The following is an 18,471-nucleotide window of genomic DNA, read 5'->3' on the forward strand; positions in this document are numbered from 1 at the left end:
TAAATGTTAGACCTAATACCATAAAAACCCTAGAAGAAAACCTAGGTAGTACCATTCAGGACATAGGCATGGGCAAGGACTTCATGTCTAAAACACCAAAAGCAACGGCAGCAAAAGCCAAAATTGACAAATGGGATATGATTAAACTAAAGAGCTTCTGCACAGCAAAAGAAACTACCATCAGAGTGAACAGGCAACCTACAGAATGGGAGAAAATTTTTGCAATCTACTCATCTGACAAAGGGCTAATATCCAGAACCTACAAAGAACTCAAACAAATTTATAAGAAAAAAACAAACAACCCCATCCAAAAGTGGGCAAAGGATATGAACAGACATTTCTCAAAAGAAGACATTCATACAGCCAACAGACACATGAAAACATGCTCATCACCACTGGTCATCAGAGAAATGCAAATCAAAACCACAATGAGATACCATCTCACACCAGTTAGAATGTCAATCATTAAAAAGTCAGGAAACAACAGGTGCTGGAGAGGATGTGGAGAAATAGGAACACTTTTACACTGTTGGTGGGATTGTAAACTAGTTCAACCATTATGGAAAACAGAATGGCGATTCCTCAAGGATCTAGATCTAGATGTACCATATGACCCAGCCATCCCACTACTGGGTATATACCCAAAGGATTATAAATCATGCTGCTATAAAGACACATGCACATGTATGTTTATTGCGGCACTATTCACAATAGCAAAGACTTGGAATCAACCCAAATGTCCATCTGTGACAGACTGGATTAAGAAAATGTGGCACATATACACCATGGAATACTATGCAGCCATAAAAAAGGATGAGTTTGCATACTTTGTAGGGACATGGATGCTGCTGGAAACCATCATTCTTAGCAAACTATCACAAGAACAGAAAACCAAACACCGCATGTTCTCACTCATAGGTGGGAACTGAACAATGACATCACTTGGACTCGGGATGGGGAACATCACACATCGGGGCCTATCATGGTGGGGGAGGGGGGAGGGATTGCATTGGGAGTTATACCTCATATAAATGACGAATTGATGGGTGCTGACGACTTGATGGGTGCAGCACACCAACATGGCACAAGTATACATATGTAACAAACCTGCACGTTATGCACATGTACCCTAGAACTTAAAGTATAATAATAATAAATAAATAAATAAATAAAAATAAAAATAAAAGAAATATTCATCATCATATTATTTATTAAAATTTACAAAGTAAATGAGTTGAATATCCAAAAGTAAGGGTTGATTAAACAAAATGCGGCATATCAATGCACACAGACAAAAGGACTCAACTGAAATATGACAGAACTTCAACATTCACCTTTTGGTAATATGATTCTATCAGTTTTCCTATTTCTTTCCAACTGTCAGTTTTCCAAATGTTTTCTACAATGAAAACATATTTCTATAATAATGTGAAAAAAATACTATTTTCAATTGAAATAAATCCATTTAAAACCCTGTCTATAACTTTAATAAATCTACCTCACAGGAAGAGTAAGAAAGGATTTGCCTGACAGCAAACCACCTGATGAAGGTCAGGTATTTCAGTTGCCCATATCTTTAAAATGTTTAAGGTGCTTAAAAAAAAATCAAACTATTTTAAGAAATATTCGGTGGAAAAAGTTTGCAGATTGCAAGAAGTCTGTGCTGGTCAGAGTGTGTACAGTTAAGGTGTTCGACCCTGGGAACCAATACAAACAGGACTCATAGTTGAGGGAAATAGACCCATTGAAATGCTGCCCAACAAGCCTCAGGAGGAGCAGATGGAGGCCCCAGCACCAGTTAGCCCAGAGGCAGGAGCAGTAAGAAAGCAGGTAGCAGTGGCCACCATCTATGTAAGGGATGTCATCCGGAAGAAGGCTGGGTGAGTTCTATGTCTCTACAAACAGGGGAGTGGGAGAAAGTCACAGGGAAGAAAAATCTCATGTGCAAAATTAAGGGGAAATTTTCCTAGCATGTAGAGGTAATCAGAAATACAACAGGTTGTTCTGCAAATGAACAATCTTCCTTTATTACATGTGACTCTTGTTGCCTGAAAGCTCAATGGACACGGGCAGAGACACACGGCTATAAACAAGGAGCTCACTGGATCTCAACCACATGAAGACAAGGCCTGTCCGTACAACCAAAAACAGACTGAAGGGAATAGCCCCAGTGAACCCTTCAGGATGGGACTGCTCCCTTTCTTGCTCTTCCCTGAAAGTTGTAAGCCAGTTACCAGGTGAGTGTTAGGATGGCACCCTCCCCTCAAAAACAGGCCAGAACCTGGGAGGAAAGAAACCCAAGCCAAGGGCCTGGGAAATTATCCTTTGGAGCTAAAGATGTAATTAAATGGGCCTTCAAGCTGCAAGAGCACGTTGTATAGTATGTCCCTAGGAACTTTCCTCACTAAGTCAGTCTTGCTATATTTTGTTCTCCACATAGATTTTCTTATGTTTGCTCTTTAGTATTTAGTAAAGATGTGCAAAGTCCCAGACTGCCTCATCTATGATAAGATAAACCAAATAAAGAGATTTATACCCATGCTTGGACAGGATCATTAAAGTTTTTATATAGGTAAAGCACTTTATATGTATAAACTCTTTAATCTTCCAACAACTTATGAAGCAGGTACTATTATCCTCAATTTACAGATGAGGAAATTGAGATACAGATCTTATGTGACTTTCCCAATGTCCACAGATAGTAAGTGGTGGACTTCCATTCCCAGAACTGTGGTTATTCTTTCCAGAAGGAATCATCTCAAACTATTTGGTATTATTTCATAGCAATTTATGTATATGTCACGTATCATGAATGACTTTCTTCTTCTTCCTCCCTTCCCCACATCCAGAGCTCCTAATCATGTCTCACATATAAGAAAAGCTGGAAGATAGTAGACAGCATTTTTATACAGTGCATGTCCAAGAATACAGCTGTAACTGCTGCAAACTATGAGGTAAAAAAGGAAGTTATCTGTCAGTGATTAAAATTATATGACTATTAAACTCTAAACCCAGGCAATTTTGCAAAGAAATAGAATATAATATTTTTGTGGATAACTATTCACACATTAAGAAGTATGTTTGGCCTTAAAATTGAGAAAGATATGTCTTGAGGAATTCAGTAATTAATAAATTTGTTTTAGGAATAGCAACTTCTTACTAACCTGAAAAGCAGCAACTCCTTCTGCTTTTAGGCAATTACTTTCAATTACCTGTGTTTGTGATTTTTGTATAACGTAACAAAACCATTCTACCTTAAGCCAATCTTTTTGTTGTTGTTGAGACGGAGTCTCGCTCTGTTACCCAGGCTGGAGTGCTATGGCATGATCTTGGCTCACTGTAACCTCCACCTCCTGGGTTCAATCAATTATCTTGCCTCAGCCACCCAAGTAGTTGGGACTACAGGTGTGTGCTACCACACCCAGCTAATTTTTGTATTTTTTAGTAGAGACAGGGTTTCGCCATATTGGTCAGGCTGGTCTTGAACTCCTGACCTCGTGATCTGCCCACCTCAGCCTCCCAAATCATAAGGAGATATACCAGAGAAGAAAGCTTTTGTTTACTTCTCTTTAATATGTTCATTTAACCACATGCAATGAAAACACAGGAAACTACAGCAGCCACATTTACCTGTGATCCAAGTGGTGAACTGAGAGAATAACTCCTGAATTTAAGTGGGTCTGTTTTAGGGTCACCAAAATAGTAAATTCATGTTTATTTCTCAGCTTCTGAAAAAACTGTTCAGCTGTAGCAGTGGATGCTTTTATGCTTCTGGGAGTATCTAAAAAAGAAACAAACATATACTAAGAATAGACTAGAATTTGATTTTATGAAGTAACTTTCACATGTAACATCTTTCAAAAAACTTTATCAAGTTTATCAGTAGCAGCTGATAAATACCGAGTTTCAGACTCTTGGTAAATTCTTTTTCAACAAGACTTTATGCTACATATAATAACATAGAACAATAAAATCACACATGAATTACTGAACTTGTGTTTCAGGAATCTGTTTTCAAAAATGTCACCTTTGAAGCAAAGAACCAAAAAACCTTATTTGAGGATGTACACTCCCAAGTTTTCTCTTTACACAATTCCTATATTCTAGATAGCACAGCAACATCAGTGTCAACAATGAACAAAAAGATGTACTTCCTAGAATAGGACCTAAACGACCACACTAGAACTAGTTAGCTTCTAGTCATGACACCTCATGACAGAAAACTGGATTTAAATCTATGTGCCACCCTCCACACTGGTTTCTTCAGCCAGAAGGTTTGCTATAAATAGATTTTTAAAAGATCATTGAAATTAGTCACTCTCAGCCTTCTGTGCAGTGGAAGAGGCATTAAGATCAAATTATCTCCCCATAGATATTGAAAAAAAGAATACATAGAACTTAATTCCCATTTCTTCTCCAGGCTTAGAGAAAGCTTAGCCAAGGAAAGTTTACTTAAGAGAGGAGAAACTTTTATCCTGAACTTCTGCATGTTTTAGCCTTGTATTCCAACCTCTGGACCCAGATTATATGGGAAAACAGATAAGGATAGAAATGCACTTAGTAAAAACCTATCATTCAAGCAATCTGCTAGCTGAGCATAGGCTCTCCTATTCATAGTGTATGCAAAGAAGATTGATGAGAGGTAGACATGCAGTTTGTATTGTGATTACTCTCCTCTTTCCTATGCTTCAGTCTAGATAAGTAGTTTTCAATGGAAGAACTGGCATTTAGAGAGGACAATCCTTCTTTGTGCAGGATTGTCCTATGCACTGTAAAACATTCAGCACCTCTGGGTCCTTACCCAACAAATGTCAGTGGCACCCAATCCCTAAACTTTGCAACAACTCAAAGTACTCCCACACACTTTCAAACATTCCCAGGGAAGCAATGCAGCAGAAACTTGGGAATCACAACCTTGATGAAACAGAGATTATAAAATTAATATAAAATTCTCCGCCTTTCTAGGCCCACAATTTTACATGATGCTAATGTAATCACCTGGTCTGAGTCCATTACCGAGAATATACAGTCATGGAAAACATGCAGACCTTGAGAAACTCATATAATAGAAGGGACACCTAATATGATACAAGGAAAAAAATGCTCTCAGAGAGGTAGGTACAAAGTGTTAATGGGTCAGGGGGGACAGTAGCCAACAGAATCTGAAGGGAAGGCTCAAAAAGTAGATGCCATTTGATCAGGAGTTTACCAGGTAGAGAAAAGAGGAAAAAGCATACCAGACATAGGAAAAGCTTGTGAAAAAGCAGAGATATGAAAGGGCATCACATAGTGCAACGAATGAACAGCAGACATTGCTGGATGAAGCTGGGAAACTGGATGAGGCAGGACCTCGCAGGCCAACTTAATGGGACACCTGCTGTTGCCATCACCATTATCAATTTACTCTCCTGGTTTAAAACAAAACCAACCAACCAACCAAACAAACAAAAAAACCTCCCTATTTACCACTGAGAAATGATCCCTCCCCACTCTCAACCCTTGACTTCCTCTCTGTTACAATTGGTCATGTGACACAGACCTGACCAATCAGGGCATCACCTATCCCTGTGCACAGTAATAGGTTCAGGAACAGGTACCTAATCCAAGGTAATGAAGTCAGACTTGGGATAGTTGTTCAAAGTTTTAGAAAAAAGAAACTATCTTGTTGCAAAAAAGAAACTTCAACATTCCCAATCAACTTTCATAACTCAAAAGCATAACAGTAATCTGAAACGTTTGCCATAATCAATGCAATAGTTTCTCCCCAGGCTCTATTACGGATAAGACAGGCTGTGGAGGAGATTCCACAACATTCCTCTTAGCTCCAAAATTTTTTGTTTCCTCAAGGAAGCATGCAAAATCTAATTGAGAATGATTTCATCTAGTGTTAACTTTTAATTCATTCTAATTTATACAGAAGTGAATCATTCACAAACGACATTACTTCATTTTAATTTAATAGCTAAAAGCAAACTGAAATTAAATTATAAATATTTATTATGCTTCTCCTCTTTTCAGGCAGGTAGAACTTCAGCAGTATCCTTTGTCTTGCTGAACAGGATGATAGATGGGAATGCAAATGAGAGAAATGGAGAAAGGATTACAGTGAATACAGCAATGATGCTCAGACCCGCAGAGAGGTTCACGGATGTGGCCCAAAGAGATAGAGCTCTTACAGTAAGAGAAAAGGAATTTGGAAATGTGTGGCAGCTGCCTTACAAGATGGAACTTTAGAGATAAGATGCTCAAAGAAGATTCTTAGGCTGTTGTGTTGTTTTGTATGCACAGAAGAACTTTATTAAATGTCTATATTATTCACTATTGCTTTTGGAGTTAGATTTGTGAACAGAGCTGAGAGGCTATATTTTGTTCACTTATTTTTTAATTTTGTTGTGTTTTCAGATGAAATGACAAGTAAAGATTGGCCTTAAGGTAAAAGAATGAAGAACCTGGAAGAATGAATCACATTTGAATATTAGTAAAAACGTATGTCACTATGGTTGAAAACATGGTGAAGGAAACTGTAGGTGAAGGGAAAACATCAAAAAAATTGATCAATCTGCATTTTGAAAAAAAATTTCTCTAGTGGCCATGTGGAAAGGTTGCTTCAAGAAAGAAAAAAACTGGAAACAGAGACTGCTTGACAAGTCTGTCAATTTGGTAATTATTAACTTATACAGGTTAGATTTCACATATTTAAATATCATATTTTGACATCCCTAAACTACCTTTCCCAAATCAAATTGATTTTCTTTGGCTTTGACTATACTAGTAATGGTGATACTGAGCTAATAGTGTTTGCACTGCTTGTCAGGCATGTTGATGAGGGAAGGTCCAAGGGAACTCTGAGGTAGATGGATAATTTGTATTGGGGTGCTTAATGAAGTGCTTAAGGAGACCCGCACAGCAGAACCATCCTCCACCCCACCAGGGTGGTAGATGGGGTGCTATGAGGCCTCCATCCAGCTTAGACTTGAAGCTCATTCACTCATGCAGGGTCACAATTCAGGACAAGACCACTTATCCTCTTCAACCTCTCCTCCCAGCCCTTTGTCTTCCTGTTTTGCTACCTCTATGGGGATGGGATGGCTTGCAAGAAGGAGGGACCCTCCAGCATGAACAAAGTCAGCAGAAGCCCCATTCTGCTTATGCTATAGGGATAAGAACAATAATATTCTTTTTTTTCATCCTGACTAACCAAGTTCAACAAGTTGCACAATTGTTTAAAAATGGGCTTCCATGAGCCTCCCACCTATAACGGAGTAAGGGGCAGTGTGGAACACTCATGGGGGAGAGAAAACCCAACTTGATTTACCATAGCCTCTGGATAGTCTCCTCACCTGGTGCTCCAGCCCAGAAGCCCAGGACACAGATGAAGATTTTTAAGATTTCCTGAATGTGACAGAGAGAGTACATAGAGGAAGTGTAAGTCATGATTGTATCATAATTTTCGGTTCTCTGTCCACAGAACACCTTCTGCTTCCAACCCTTAGCTCACCCTAAAATACTTAAATGTATTGTTCCCCTTAAAAACATGTTTTCAAGAATTCATTATGTCCAAGTCCAGGAAGGACTTGATGAGGGCCTAAACTCTGTAAGTGGCATCAGAGTAAACAGGAGGGGTAGGATTCAGGATGTATGTAGAAAGTAGAATCTAAAGAACTTGGTCACTAATAAATCACATACAAAAGGTAAAAGAAAGGAGGAAAAGGAATCCAATTGACTGCAATGTTTCCAGCTGCAGAGACGTAATGAAAGGAAATGCAGTAGAAGCCTGATGGTACCCAAATGGGATTTCAGTTTTAGAAATAGTGATTTTAAAATGCCATGTAACATACATGTGGACATGTCCAGTAGAATGCTAGCACTTCAGAATTTGATATGAAAGAGGTTAAAGTTGGCAATATAGATTTAGAAGTCACCAGATTGTGTTACCTAAAATCATAGGCGTGCCTAAGTAAATCACAGGAGTCACAGGAATGAGAGGATGATGAAAGGATGGACCACAGAAACACTAAGTCAGTAGCACAGCAGGGGCAGCATATATAAGCTTAATAAATACAAACACACACACACACACACATATTCTATAATGCTGCACATATACTATACAACTTTTATCCTGCAAAATTGTATAATAATATATTTTTTCCTTTTGAACTCATGTTCCATTTTGTTCTCACAAAGCCCTGGAGACTTGACAGCAGCAACAATTACTACTTCCTTTTTTAAAATGAGCAAAAAAAGCCATGGAACATTTCCATGTTCACCCCAAAACACCAGCAGTTAGAGGTATAATGGGGATGACAATTTCTGGGCCAGTATTCTTTCCACTAAATTGTACTGTTCCTGAACATGGCATCCTTTATCCATGCCTAATTGCCAGTCACAAACAAATGCAAATAAAAGTGCACCAACACAGAAAATAATTCAGAAAAAAGTAATTATATAAGATAACATTTTTAGTTCTTTAAGTAACTAGCTGAGTAGTGATTTTAAGAAAGGTCATTTTACTCATTTGCATTTCTATTTCCGAATTTGTAAAACTGGCATTCCTGCCTTATATTTTCATCTCAAGGATTACATAATGTTCAGAGAGACTCTAAGTTCCCACGATTAATAAGATAAGACCCAATTCTGGCACTGATCATTAAATCAAGTCAAGGAAACCACTATCCAGGAATTAATTTTACTTTATTTCTATTATCATTAAAGTTTTCAGAATTAATTTTTTTTTTTTTTTTTTTTTTGAGACAGAGTCTTGCTCTGTTGCCCAGGCTGGAGTGCAGTGATGTGATCTCAGCTCACTGCAACCTTCGCCTCCCAGGTTCAACTGATTCTTGTGCTTCAATCTCCCAAGTAGCTGGAACTACAAGTGTGCGCCACCATGCCCGGCTGATTTTTATTTGCTTTATTTATTTTGGTATTTCTTTTAGTAAAGACAATGGTCCACCATGTTGGCCAGGGTGGTCTTGAACTTCTGGCCTCAAGTGATCTGCCCGCCTCAGCCTCCCAAATTTCTGGGATTACAGGCATAAGCCACCGCATCTGGCAAAAATTTTAATTTAGATATGCATTAAGCAATCTTTCAACAAGGAATCCTGCTAGGAATGAAATATAGAAAAATAAAGTGCAGTGGTTACAGGAACAAACTTTGAAGCCACAAGAATGAGGTTCCAATTCCAACCATGGAGATTAGTAGCTGTTCATAGCATGTAGTAAAGACCATGGGTTTACTGTGAGAAGTATAATAGTTATTATTATTATTATTCTTACAAGCAACGAGGCTGTGGAATCCATGAAAACCAACAACTGCCATAACACCTTTGTGATTTTCCTCGCTTACTTTCATTCTAAGTATCCCAAACTCAGCCACAAAATACTAGTTTCCAAGTTTGAAAATTGATATACAAGTTTTGACCATCAAATTATTCTTAACATACAATCCTGCCTACCACTCTCTGTTTCCAGAAAATTATGAAATATCATTCTTTTATGGTCAAAAATCAACGTAAAGTGAAATTCTTTCTGAAGCAGGGACAAAGATCATTTGATTTGCTGCTTAGAAAAAAAGAGGCTGAGAAACAGGCCTTGAAATGCTACTGGTAAGCTCTATAGAAAACCTTGTCAACATGACCATGCTGCATGGGAGTTTTTTAATTGGAGAACTGCTTGGGTTTAAACCTAAAATGTATTTCAATGTTTTCCATTTTTATTGTGCGTAGAGCCTAAAAATCCCATTAAGAAAACAACCTGTAGCCATTTAAAGCAATTATTAATAAATAATGAAGTAGCTCAGAAGCAATTACATCAAAATATTCATTTTTAGTCATGGGACTACCAGAATGGAGTGATGAGTTCATATGTGGCTACAGTAAAAATTTCTAGGGATTTAGACAATGTGCTAGGTATTCACTATATACATACATAGTTAACGAAGAAAGGCGGGGGGAGGAGGAGACAGAGAGAGAGAGAAAGAATCTGAGTTATTTCTAAAATAGACTGTACTTAATGAAATTATGCATATGGTAGCAAATATGGGTGTTTACTAAAAAATAGAGTCAAGTTGGAATTCCTTTCTTCTTTATTTGGTGGCCAAATTTCTCTTCTTAATGGGATTTGACTAACAAATTAAAATTGTATATATTTAATGTGTACAATGTGATGTTTTGACATCTGTATCTATTGTGAAATGATTACTGCTATCAAGTTTCCTAACAGATCCATCACCTCACATAGTTGGCATTTTTTAAATGTATGGTGAGAACATTTGAATTTCAAGTATACAATACAGTGTTAATAACTATAGTCACCACACTCTATACGTTAGATTTCCAGAACTTATCATCTGCATAAATGAAACTTCATACTCTTTCACTAATATCTCCCATTTTCCCCATCTCCTAGTCCCCAGAAATCACCATTTTACTCTCTGCTTCTATGAATTCAATGTTTTTAGATTCCATGTACAATGAGATCATGCAGTATTCATCTCTCTGTGCCTGCCTTATTTCACTGAGCAGTTTGTCCTCCAGTTTATCCACGTTGCTGCAAAAGATATGACTTCTTTCTTTTTATAAGGCTGAATGATATTCCATTGTGTGTATATACCAATATTTCTTTATTCATTCATCCACTGGTGGACATTTTAAATTATTTCCATAGCTTGGGTACTGTCAATAATGCTGTTATGAACATGGGAGTACAAATATTCTTCAAGATACTCATTTCCTTTAGATACATACCCAGAAGTGAAATTCCTGGATCACATAGTAGTTCCATTTTTTATTTGATGAGAAACTTTACACTATTTTTCATAATGGCTATACCAATTTACATTCAATCCAACAGTGAACAAGGGTTCTCTTTTCTCCTTATCCTTGCCAACAATTGTTATCATAGGTCTTTTTGATAATAGTCATTTTAACAGGTGTGAGGTGATACCTCAATTTTTCAAATTTGCATTTCCCTGATGATTAGTGATGTTGAGGATTTTTTCACATACATTTTGACTATTTGTATGACTTCTTTTGAGAAATTTTATTTAGGTTCTTTGCCCATTTTCAAATCAGGTTATTTGTTTTCTTGCTATTGAGTTGCATGTGTTTCTTATATATTTTGGATATGGACCCCTTGGCAGATGTACTGTTTACAAATGTTTCTTCCATTCTGTACATTGTTTCTCCACTCTGTTGATTGTTTCCATTTTTGTGCAGAAACTTTTTAGTTTGGTGCAATCTCATTTGCCTCTTTGCGTTTGTTACCTGTGCTTTTGGGATCATCTACCAAAAATGTATTGCCTAGACCAATGTCAAGAAGTTTTTCCCTGTTTTCTTCTAGTAGTCTTACAGTTAAGTCTTTAATCCATTTGGAGTTGATGTCTGTATATGGTGTGAAATAAGGGTCTAATTTCATTCTTACGCATGCAGATACCCAGTTTTCCCAACACCATTTATTGAAGAGACTGTCCTTTCCCCGCTGTGTGCTGTTGGCACTTTTGTTGAAAATCAATTGACTAGAAATGTATGGATTTATTTCTGGGCTATAACTATTCTGTTTCATTGGTCTACATATCTGTTTTTATGCCAGTACCATGCAGTTTTCTACAGTTTTGTAGTGTAATATATTAAAGTCAGGTAGTGTGATGCCTCCAGCTTTGTTATTTTTGCTTGAGATTGCTTTGGCTATTTGGGGCCTATTGTAGTTTGATATAAATTTTAGAATATTTTTTCTATTTCTGTGGGGAAATGCCATTGAAATTTTAATAGGAATTGCATTGAATCTGTACATAACTATGGGTAGTATAGATATTTTAATAACATTAATTCTTCCAATCCATGAACACAGGATATCTTTCCATTTATTTGTGTCTTCTTCAATTTCTTTCATCGGTGTTTCATAGTTCCATTGTAGAGGTCTTTTACCTCCTTGATTTAATTTACACCTAAGTATTTTTATAGCTATTATAAATCATATTGCTTTATTCATTTCTTTCTTTTTTTTTTTTTTTTTTTTTGAGACAGAGTCTTGCTCTGTCACCAGGTTGGAGTGCAGTGGTGCAATCTCATCTCACTGCAACCTCCGTTTCCCTGGTTCAAGAGATTCTCCTGCCTCAGCCTCCCGAATAGCTGGGACTACAGGTGCCTGCCACCATGCTCAGCTAATTTTTGTATTTTTAGTAGAGGGGGGTTTTCACCATGTTGGCCAGGATGGTCTCGATCTCTTGACCTCAGGTGATCTGCCTGTCTCGGCCTCCCAAAGTGTTGGAATTACAGGTATGAGCCACCGCACCCGGCTTATTCATTTATTTTTGAGATAGTTCATTGTCAGTGTAAGTAAACCGTTTAAATATTTTTTGTGTGTTAGCAGTAAAAGTAAAGAGAAGGAATTTGTCCATCTTCCAACAACAAAGAAATAGGTAAGCATCATTTTCTTCTTTTGCAATTAAAAAGTATCACCACAACTGCCATCATGAATTAAATGAGTTTCTGCCCACTGCAGTGTGTAGAAACCTAAATTGATTTTCTCCCACATAACCAGACTAATAAAAATACAATGTAAAAATTCTATTAGAAAAACTGTCGAATTTCAGACATAGAATGGTTGACTTAAAATATTTCAAAACTCACGAGATTATCCTTTTTTTCAGTACTTAACTATCAAATGTTATTGTCTTCTAAATTCAGGTTAGAAACATATTATGTTAAAACTATTATTATAGTTACTCTCCATTGCTCTTCCTTCAATATGCTCATGCTTTTATAATGCAAACTTATAAGACAAAATGATAACAATTTTAAAAGCCATTAAAATTTGATTAACACTATATACAAAGTTTCCAAAGTCTTTAAACATGAACAACCTCATTTAAATCTCATGACAATTTTGAATAAATAGGATTGTTAGCTCTATAATAACAGAAATTGCTGGTGGGAAAATGGAAGCACAGAGAAGCCAAGACACTTGGGTCATCATCAAAAGTGGCTCAAAATCAGAGCTCATTTCTATGAACTTACAAAAGCAATTACAGCAGTATATAGGGATGAACCCTCCAAATTCAAGTGGCAGAGCCAGGATCCTAACCCAGGCCAACGTGCTTCCTGTTTTACACAACAGTATCCTACCAACACTATGGTGATGCACACTCCAGGGGTGGATTAACCCTTATTTTAAATTGCACTTGATCTTAGAATCATCAGGCTTTTCAAACATAGAAAATTATTTATATCATACAATCTCCTCTCATCTAGATACTATAACCTAAACTATAGAGAGTAAACTGCACTAAATTGCAAAACAGAAGGTTTTTTTTAGAGACAATTTTAAAATAATTCTGCTTTAAAAATTACTGAGTAAAACGTATGAGTTCCCCACAAACCCACAATTTTGTAACTTTTAAAAAAAATTTGTGGGTTCATGGTACGTATATATATATTTATGAGTTACATGAGATATTTTGATATAGGCATGCAATGATATCGAGGTAATCATATCAGGGTAAATGGGGTATCCATCACCTCAAGTACTTATCCTTTGTGTTATAAACAACCCCATTATACTCTTTTAGTTATTTTTAAAAGTACAATTAAATTATTTTTTACTATAACCACCTTGTTGTGTTAGCAAATTCTAGGTCTTCTCCTTTTTTCCCCCCCCCCCCTTTAACCATCCCCAATTCTTTTTTTTTTTTTTTTTTTTGTCTTTTCTTTTCATTATTATTATTATTATTATACTTTAAGTTCTAGGGTACACGTGCATAACGTGCAGGTTTGTTACATATGTATACTTGTGCCATGTTGGTGTGCTGCACCCATCAACTCGTCAGCACCCATCAAACTCGTCATTTATATCAGGTATAACTCCCAATGCAATCCCTCCTCCCTCCCCTCTCCCCATGATAGGCCCCGGTGTGTGATGTTCCCCTTCCCGAGTCCAAGTGATCTCACTGTTCAGTTCCCACCTATGAGTGAGAACATGCGGTGTTTGGTTTTCTGTTCTTGTGATAGTTTGCTAAGAATGATGGTTTCCAGCTGCATCTATGTCCCTACAAAGGACACAAACTCATCCTTTTTTATGGCTGCATAGTATTCCATGGTGTATATGTGCCACATTTTCTTAATCTAGTCTGTCACTGATGGACATTTGGGTTGATTCCAAGTCTTTGCTATTGTGAATAGTGCCGCAATAAACATACGTGTGCATGTGTCTTTATAGCAGCATGATTTATAATCCTTTGGGTATACACCCAGTAATAACCATCCCCAATTCTTTATCACTGGCCCCCACTCAACCATCTTTCCCAGCCTCTGGTAAGCATCCTTCTACTCTCTATCTCCATGAGTTCAATTATATTAATTTTTAGCTCCCACAAATAAGTGAGAAGATGCAAAGCTTGTCTTTCTGTGCCTGACTTCTTTCACTTAACATAAACACCTCTAGTTCCATCCATGTTGCTGCAAATAGCTGGATCTCATTCTTCTTGTGCTGAATGGTACTCATTGTGTATAAGTACCATATTTTAGTTATCTATTTATCTGTTGGTGGACATTTTGGTTGCTTTCAAATCTTGGCTATTGTGAATAGTGCTGCAATAAATATGGGAGTGTAGATATCTCTTTGATATACTGACTTCCTTTCTTTTGGGTACAAACCTGGGATTGGGATTTCTGGATGTTATTGTAGCTCTATTTTAGTTTTCTGAGGAACCTCCAAACCATTCTCCATAGTGGTTGTAATAATTTGCATTCCCCCTAACAGTATAAGAGGGTTCCCTTTTCTACACATTGTTTCTAGCATTTGTTATTGCCTGTCTTTTGGATAAAAGCCATTTTGACTGGGGTGAGGTTGTATCTTATTGTAGTTTTGATTTGCAATTTTCTGATGATCAATGATGTTGAGCAATTTTTCATATAGCTGTTTGACATTTCTATGTCTTCTTCTGAGAAATGTCTTTCAGATCTTTTGCCCATTTTTTTAAACCAAGTTATTAGATTGTTTTTCCTATAGAGTTGTTTGAGCTCCTTATATTTTCTGGTTATTATTCCCCTGTCAGATGGGTAGTTGGCAAATATTTTCTCACATTCTGCACACAAACCCAAAATGAATGATGCAACTTTCTCTCCCTTAACACATTTATATGCCCTTTATATTACTGGTTTAGAAGAGAACAAAAACATACTCTTAGAAAACCAATTTGGAAATTCCCCTTCTACCTTCTTACTCCAATTAAACTCCCAAACACCTCCAGTTCCATCCAAACCCCCAAACTTTCTTTTGAATCTACAGCTAATTACAATTTGATTCAATGCATAATAAACATATACATTTCCACATGTATCATTAACAAAATGTGTGTTGGCTTAATGTTGTGAATCTTCAACCACATAAAAGTATACATACATTAATATAATCAGAAATCGTAAGTATAAGCATTAATCAACTAATCAAACAAAAAGAAATAGCAGGTTCTATTCCCAGAACCAACAACTATAATGGTTGACCTTAAGCAAACCATTTGAAGTGCATGTTGGAATTTTCATTAATAAAAGTCAGGATATGGGGGGAGGGGGGCTTCAAATAATAAAATGTCTCTATGATTTAGAACTTAAAATTAAAGTATTAAGATTTATATATAACAAATATAAGTTCTGAAGACTATTCTATTTCATTTGTTTTCATTCCATGCTAGCAAGCAAAATTCTGATAATTATTTGGCTTCTAGAGTGTATTTTCCTCCAGAGACAGTAGTAGTGATCAATGACAATAAGTACTCTGATTTAGTTCACTGCTATAATTCTCATTTCAGATTAAAATTAAAAATTGGCACTTGAGTTTATAATCAGATCAATACTTTAGTGTGAAGCAGTCCCTCAGAACCTCATCAACTAAGGTACCAGCTGTTTTGATACAGCAAAACTGAGTGGGTAAACCAGTCCAAACAGTCTTTCTCTTTATCATCTCTTCCTCTAACTGCACTACTACTCAAGAATAAGATCACATATTCAAAAAAGATCAAATAAGGCAGAAACCTTAAGCAAATAAAAAGAATGATGATAACTGATGATGATGAAGATGAAGATGATGATGACGATGATGTCATTCACAACTTTAATAGCCTGACTGCCTTCCACTGTTGATCCCGTCTCATACCTCTTAAGTAGCAGTCTCAACAAAATCCTTTTAACACATGTATCAAATTTAAGAATCAGTAATTTGCTAGACTTTTATTTAAACCAATCCAAAACGTTATATCAAACTGAACCCAAACTGAATGCCTGCAATTTGTCACCTAATATCATTAACCCATGTCTTAAATTCCTAAGAATCATTAAATTCATGAACCATCGATAATTTATAGAATATGTGTCTGCCTTGACTAAAGCTACTGAAACTTGAACAAACGTTTGAATTTCTTTAAAGAAAAGAAAAAAACTTGAGTTTTCACTGGTCTTATCCTTAAGAATACATGAAAAGGTTCAACTGCATCTTCGTATACTGACACCAGTCATTACTGTATGAAGTAGTGCTTAAATTAACAAATTATTCACCTTAGCATTAAAATTTATATATTTAATAATTACCTAATTTAATAATTAGGTAATTTTTCTCATTTTAAATTATCCCATAGATAGTACCTGGTTATTTCTTAAACACACATACACTTAGTGTTTGCAAAGTGTTCATCTATTAAGATAGTAACCATCTATCTTTAAAAAAATGCAAAAGAGAAATGTTTATAAGTTAAAGTTTCCAAAGTGAAAACTGAATCACAAGCCTTTCTTTTATTTTATTTGAGATCTAATCAAATATTCATATAGTACCTAAGAGGAAAAAAATGAATGTTCTTTCAAAAAACTGGTTGTTTTTATAACCACATATGTGTTACTGTTTTGACATGGCTCTAGTAAAATGATTAGCATAAAAAGAAGAAAACTAGACGAACGTAAGATTTCTATTATATATCCTTAACATTTTATTCATACCTATTAATTAGAAGGAATACAAAATAATGATGTATAAAATATTTTTACATCTATAAAATGTGAAACTTATGAATTGTGCAACCTCAGACTCCACAACCAGATTCTAACAGAATCGTTGCTGAATAGCCAAAGAGATAGTACATAGTGTCCCATCAATTATGCAGAGCTGAAGTACTGAAATGCACAATTTCATATTCTAACTAATAGGCTAATTTGACCTGAAACATCAATTTTGGGAGTTTGTTCTGTTTTTATCCTTCTTTAATTATAATAATCAAATTATTTCAGAATAACAGGACACCAAAATATCAGTTATCATGATTAATCACCCTGTCAAAATTGAGCTACATTTTTTCTATGAGTATTTTCACTACAAGAAAGAAAACAGCATTATAAAGTACCACAGGGCATGGGGCACATTGTAATCAACTTTTCCAACCAGAGTTTCACACACCAGCCTTCATGTCAGTCCCTGTCCCTGTTTCCCCAGGCCCCAAATCTGCCACCTCCCAGTTTCTGAGCCTGTTATGATCACGATGCCAGAAAATCAGACGTCTTGCTGCTCAGAGATTTGACAAAAAAAAAAAAAAGCTCTGGGAACGTGTGCAGCCTCTAAAATAAATCATTTCCCAGCCCCATCATGTTGGCCCAGTCTACAAAGTTAAGCTTCTGCTTCAGTCTCCCAGCCTGGAACTCTACACTCTGCCCTACACACCCATCTGCTTGGTTGAGGCTTTGATGTTCTGTTAGGATCTTGCCAAATCTCATTCTCTCTCCCTCTCTCTCTATTTTCCCTCAGGAATTCAGGAATTTTACTTTAAAGGTGTCAGAATTCTAGATCTATCAAATGCTGCCTGCATGACTTTAATCTGTGGGGGAACTGGACTTGCCCCATTTACCACATGGACACCACACCCAACTCCCACTTAAACTCACAACCCACCACCAGCCCCATCTTACCATCCTCTTGAAGTTTTTCCCACCATTGTGAGTTTTCTTAAAATTAAACTCACTATTTAAATACCGATGTTACCCCTGCATAAAGTAGAGAAGATTCACTTCTGTCTAAACTAATCTCTGTACTTTACCTTACTGGGAGCTCTATAATCTCTAGTGCTAATTTAACCATTCCCAGGAGTCTCACATCTGACTCCACCATGCTTGTGTCTTTCCCATTTCAAGAACAGATTTCTCCCTAAGTGACCATTCCTAGACTAAGTATTTCTTCCAGTTTTCTGCTCACTTTAATGAGCTCAACAAATATATACTGAGTATGTAGTAAATGTTCAGTATATATTACATAATGATCATGTTGAGAATTCTGCAACGAAGATCAGGAATAATCCAGTACCACAAACTGTTTACCTCTCTGTGGCAGACTGCTAATTGTCCTCCAACAGCAATAACTCTCTTCCTCTTCTAAGTCATAAAACTCTCTACTTTTATCAGTGCACACATGGTTTCCCAGCTAGAAACTGCATTCCCCTAT

The 18,471-nt window shown here is 36.5% G+C and overlaps 1 protein-coding gene across 5 annotated transcripts in view; it reads right to left on the reverse strand.

Annotated features, from left to right (window-relative positions):
- The window catches only part of NELL2 (neural EGFL like 2), a 402,175-nt gene that overhangs the window by 334,836 nt on the left and 48,868 nt on the right, over positions 1–18,471 (reverse strand). For all 5 annotated transcript variants that reach the window (XM_023182792.1, XM_023182793.1, XM_023182795.1 and 2 more), the window contains one exon: positions 3,631–3,781. In XM_023182792.1, the coding sequence (XP_023038560.1) occupies positions 3,631–3,781 (151 nt within the window). The remainder of the gene's footprint in view (positions 1–3,630; positions 3,782–18,471) is intronic.

Source organism: Piliocolobus tephrosceles, chromosome 10, assembly GCF_002776525.5.
Source record: "Piliocolobus tephrosceles isolate RC106 chromosome 10, ASM277652v3, whole genome shotgun sequence".
NCBI classification, from domain to species: domain Eukaryota; kingdom Metazoa; phylum Chordata; class Mammalia; order Primates; family Cercopithecidae; genus Piliocolobus; species Piliocolobus tephrosceles.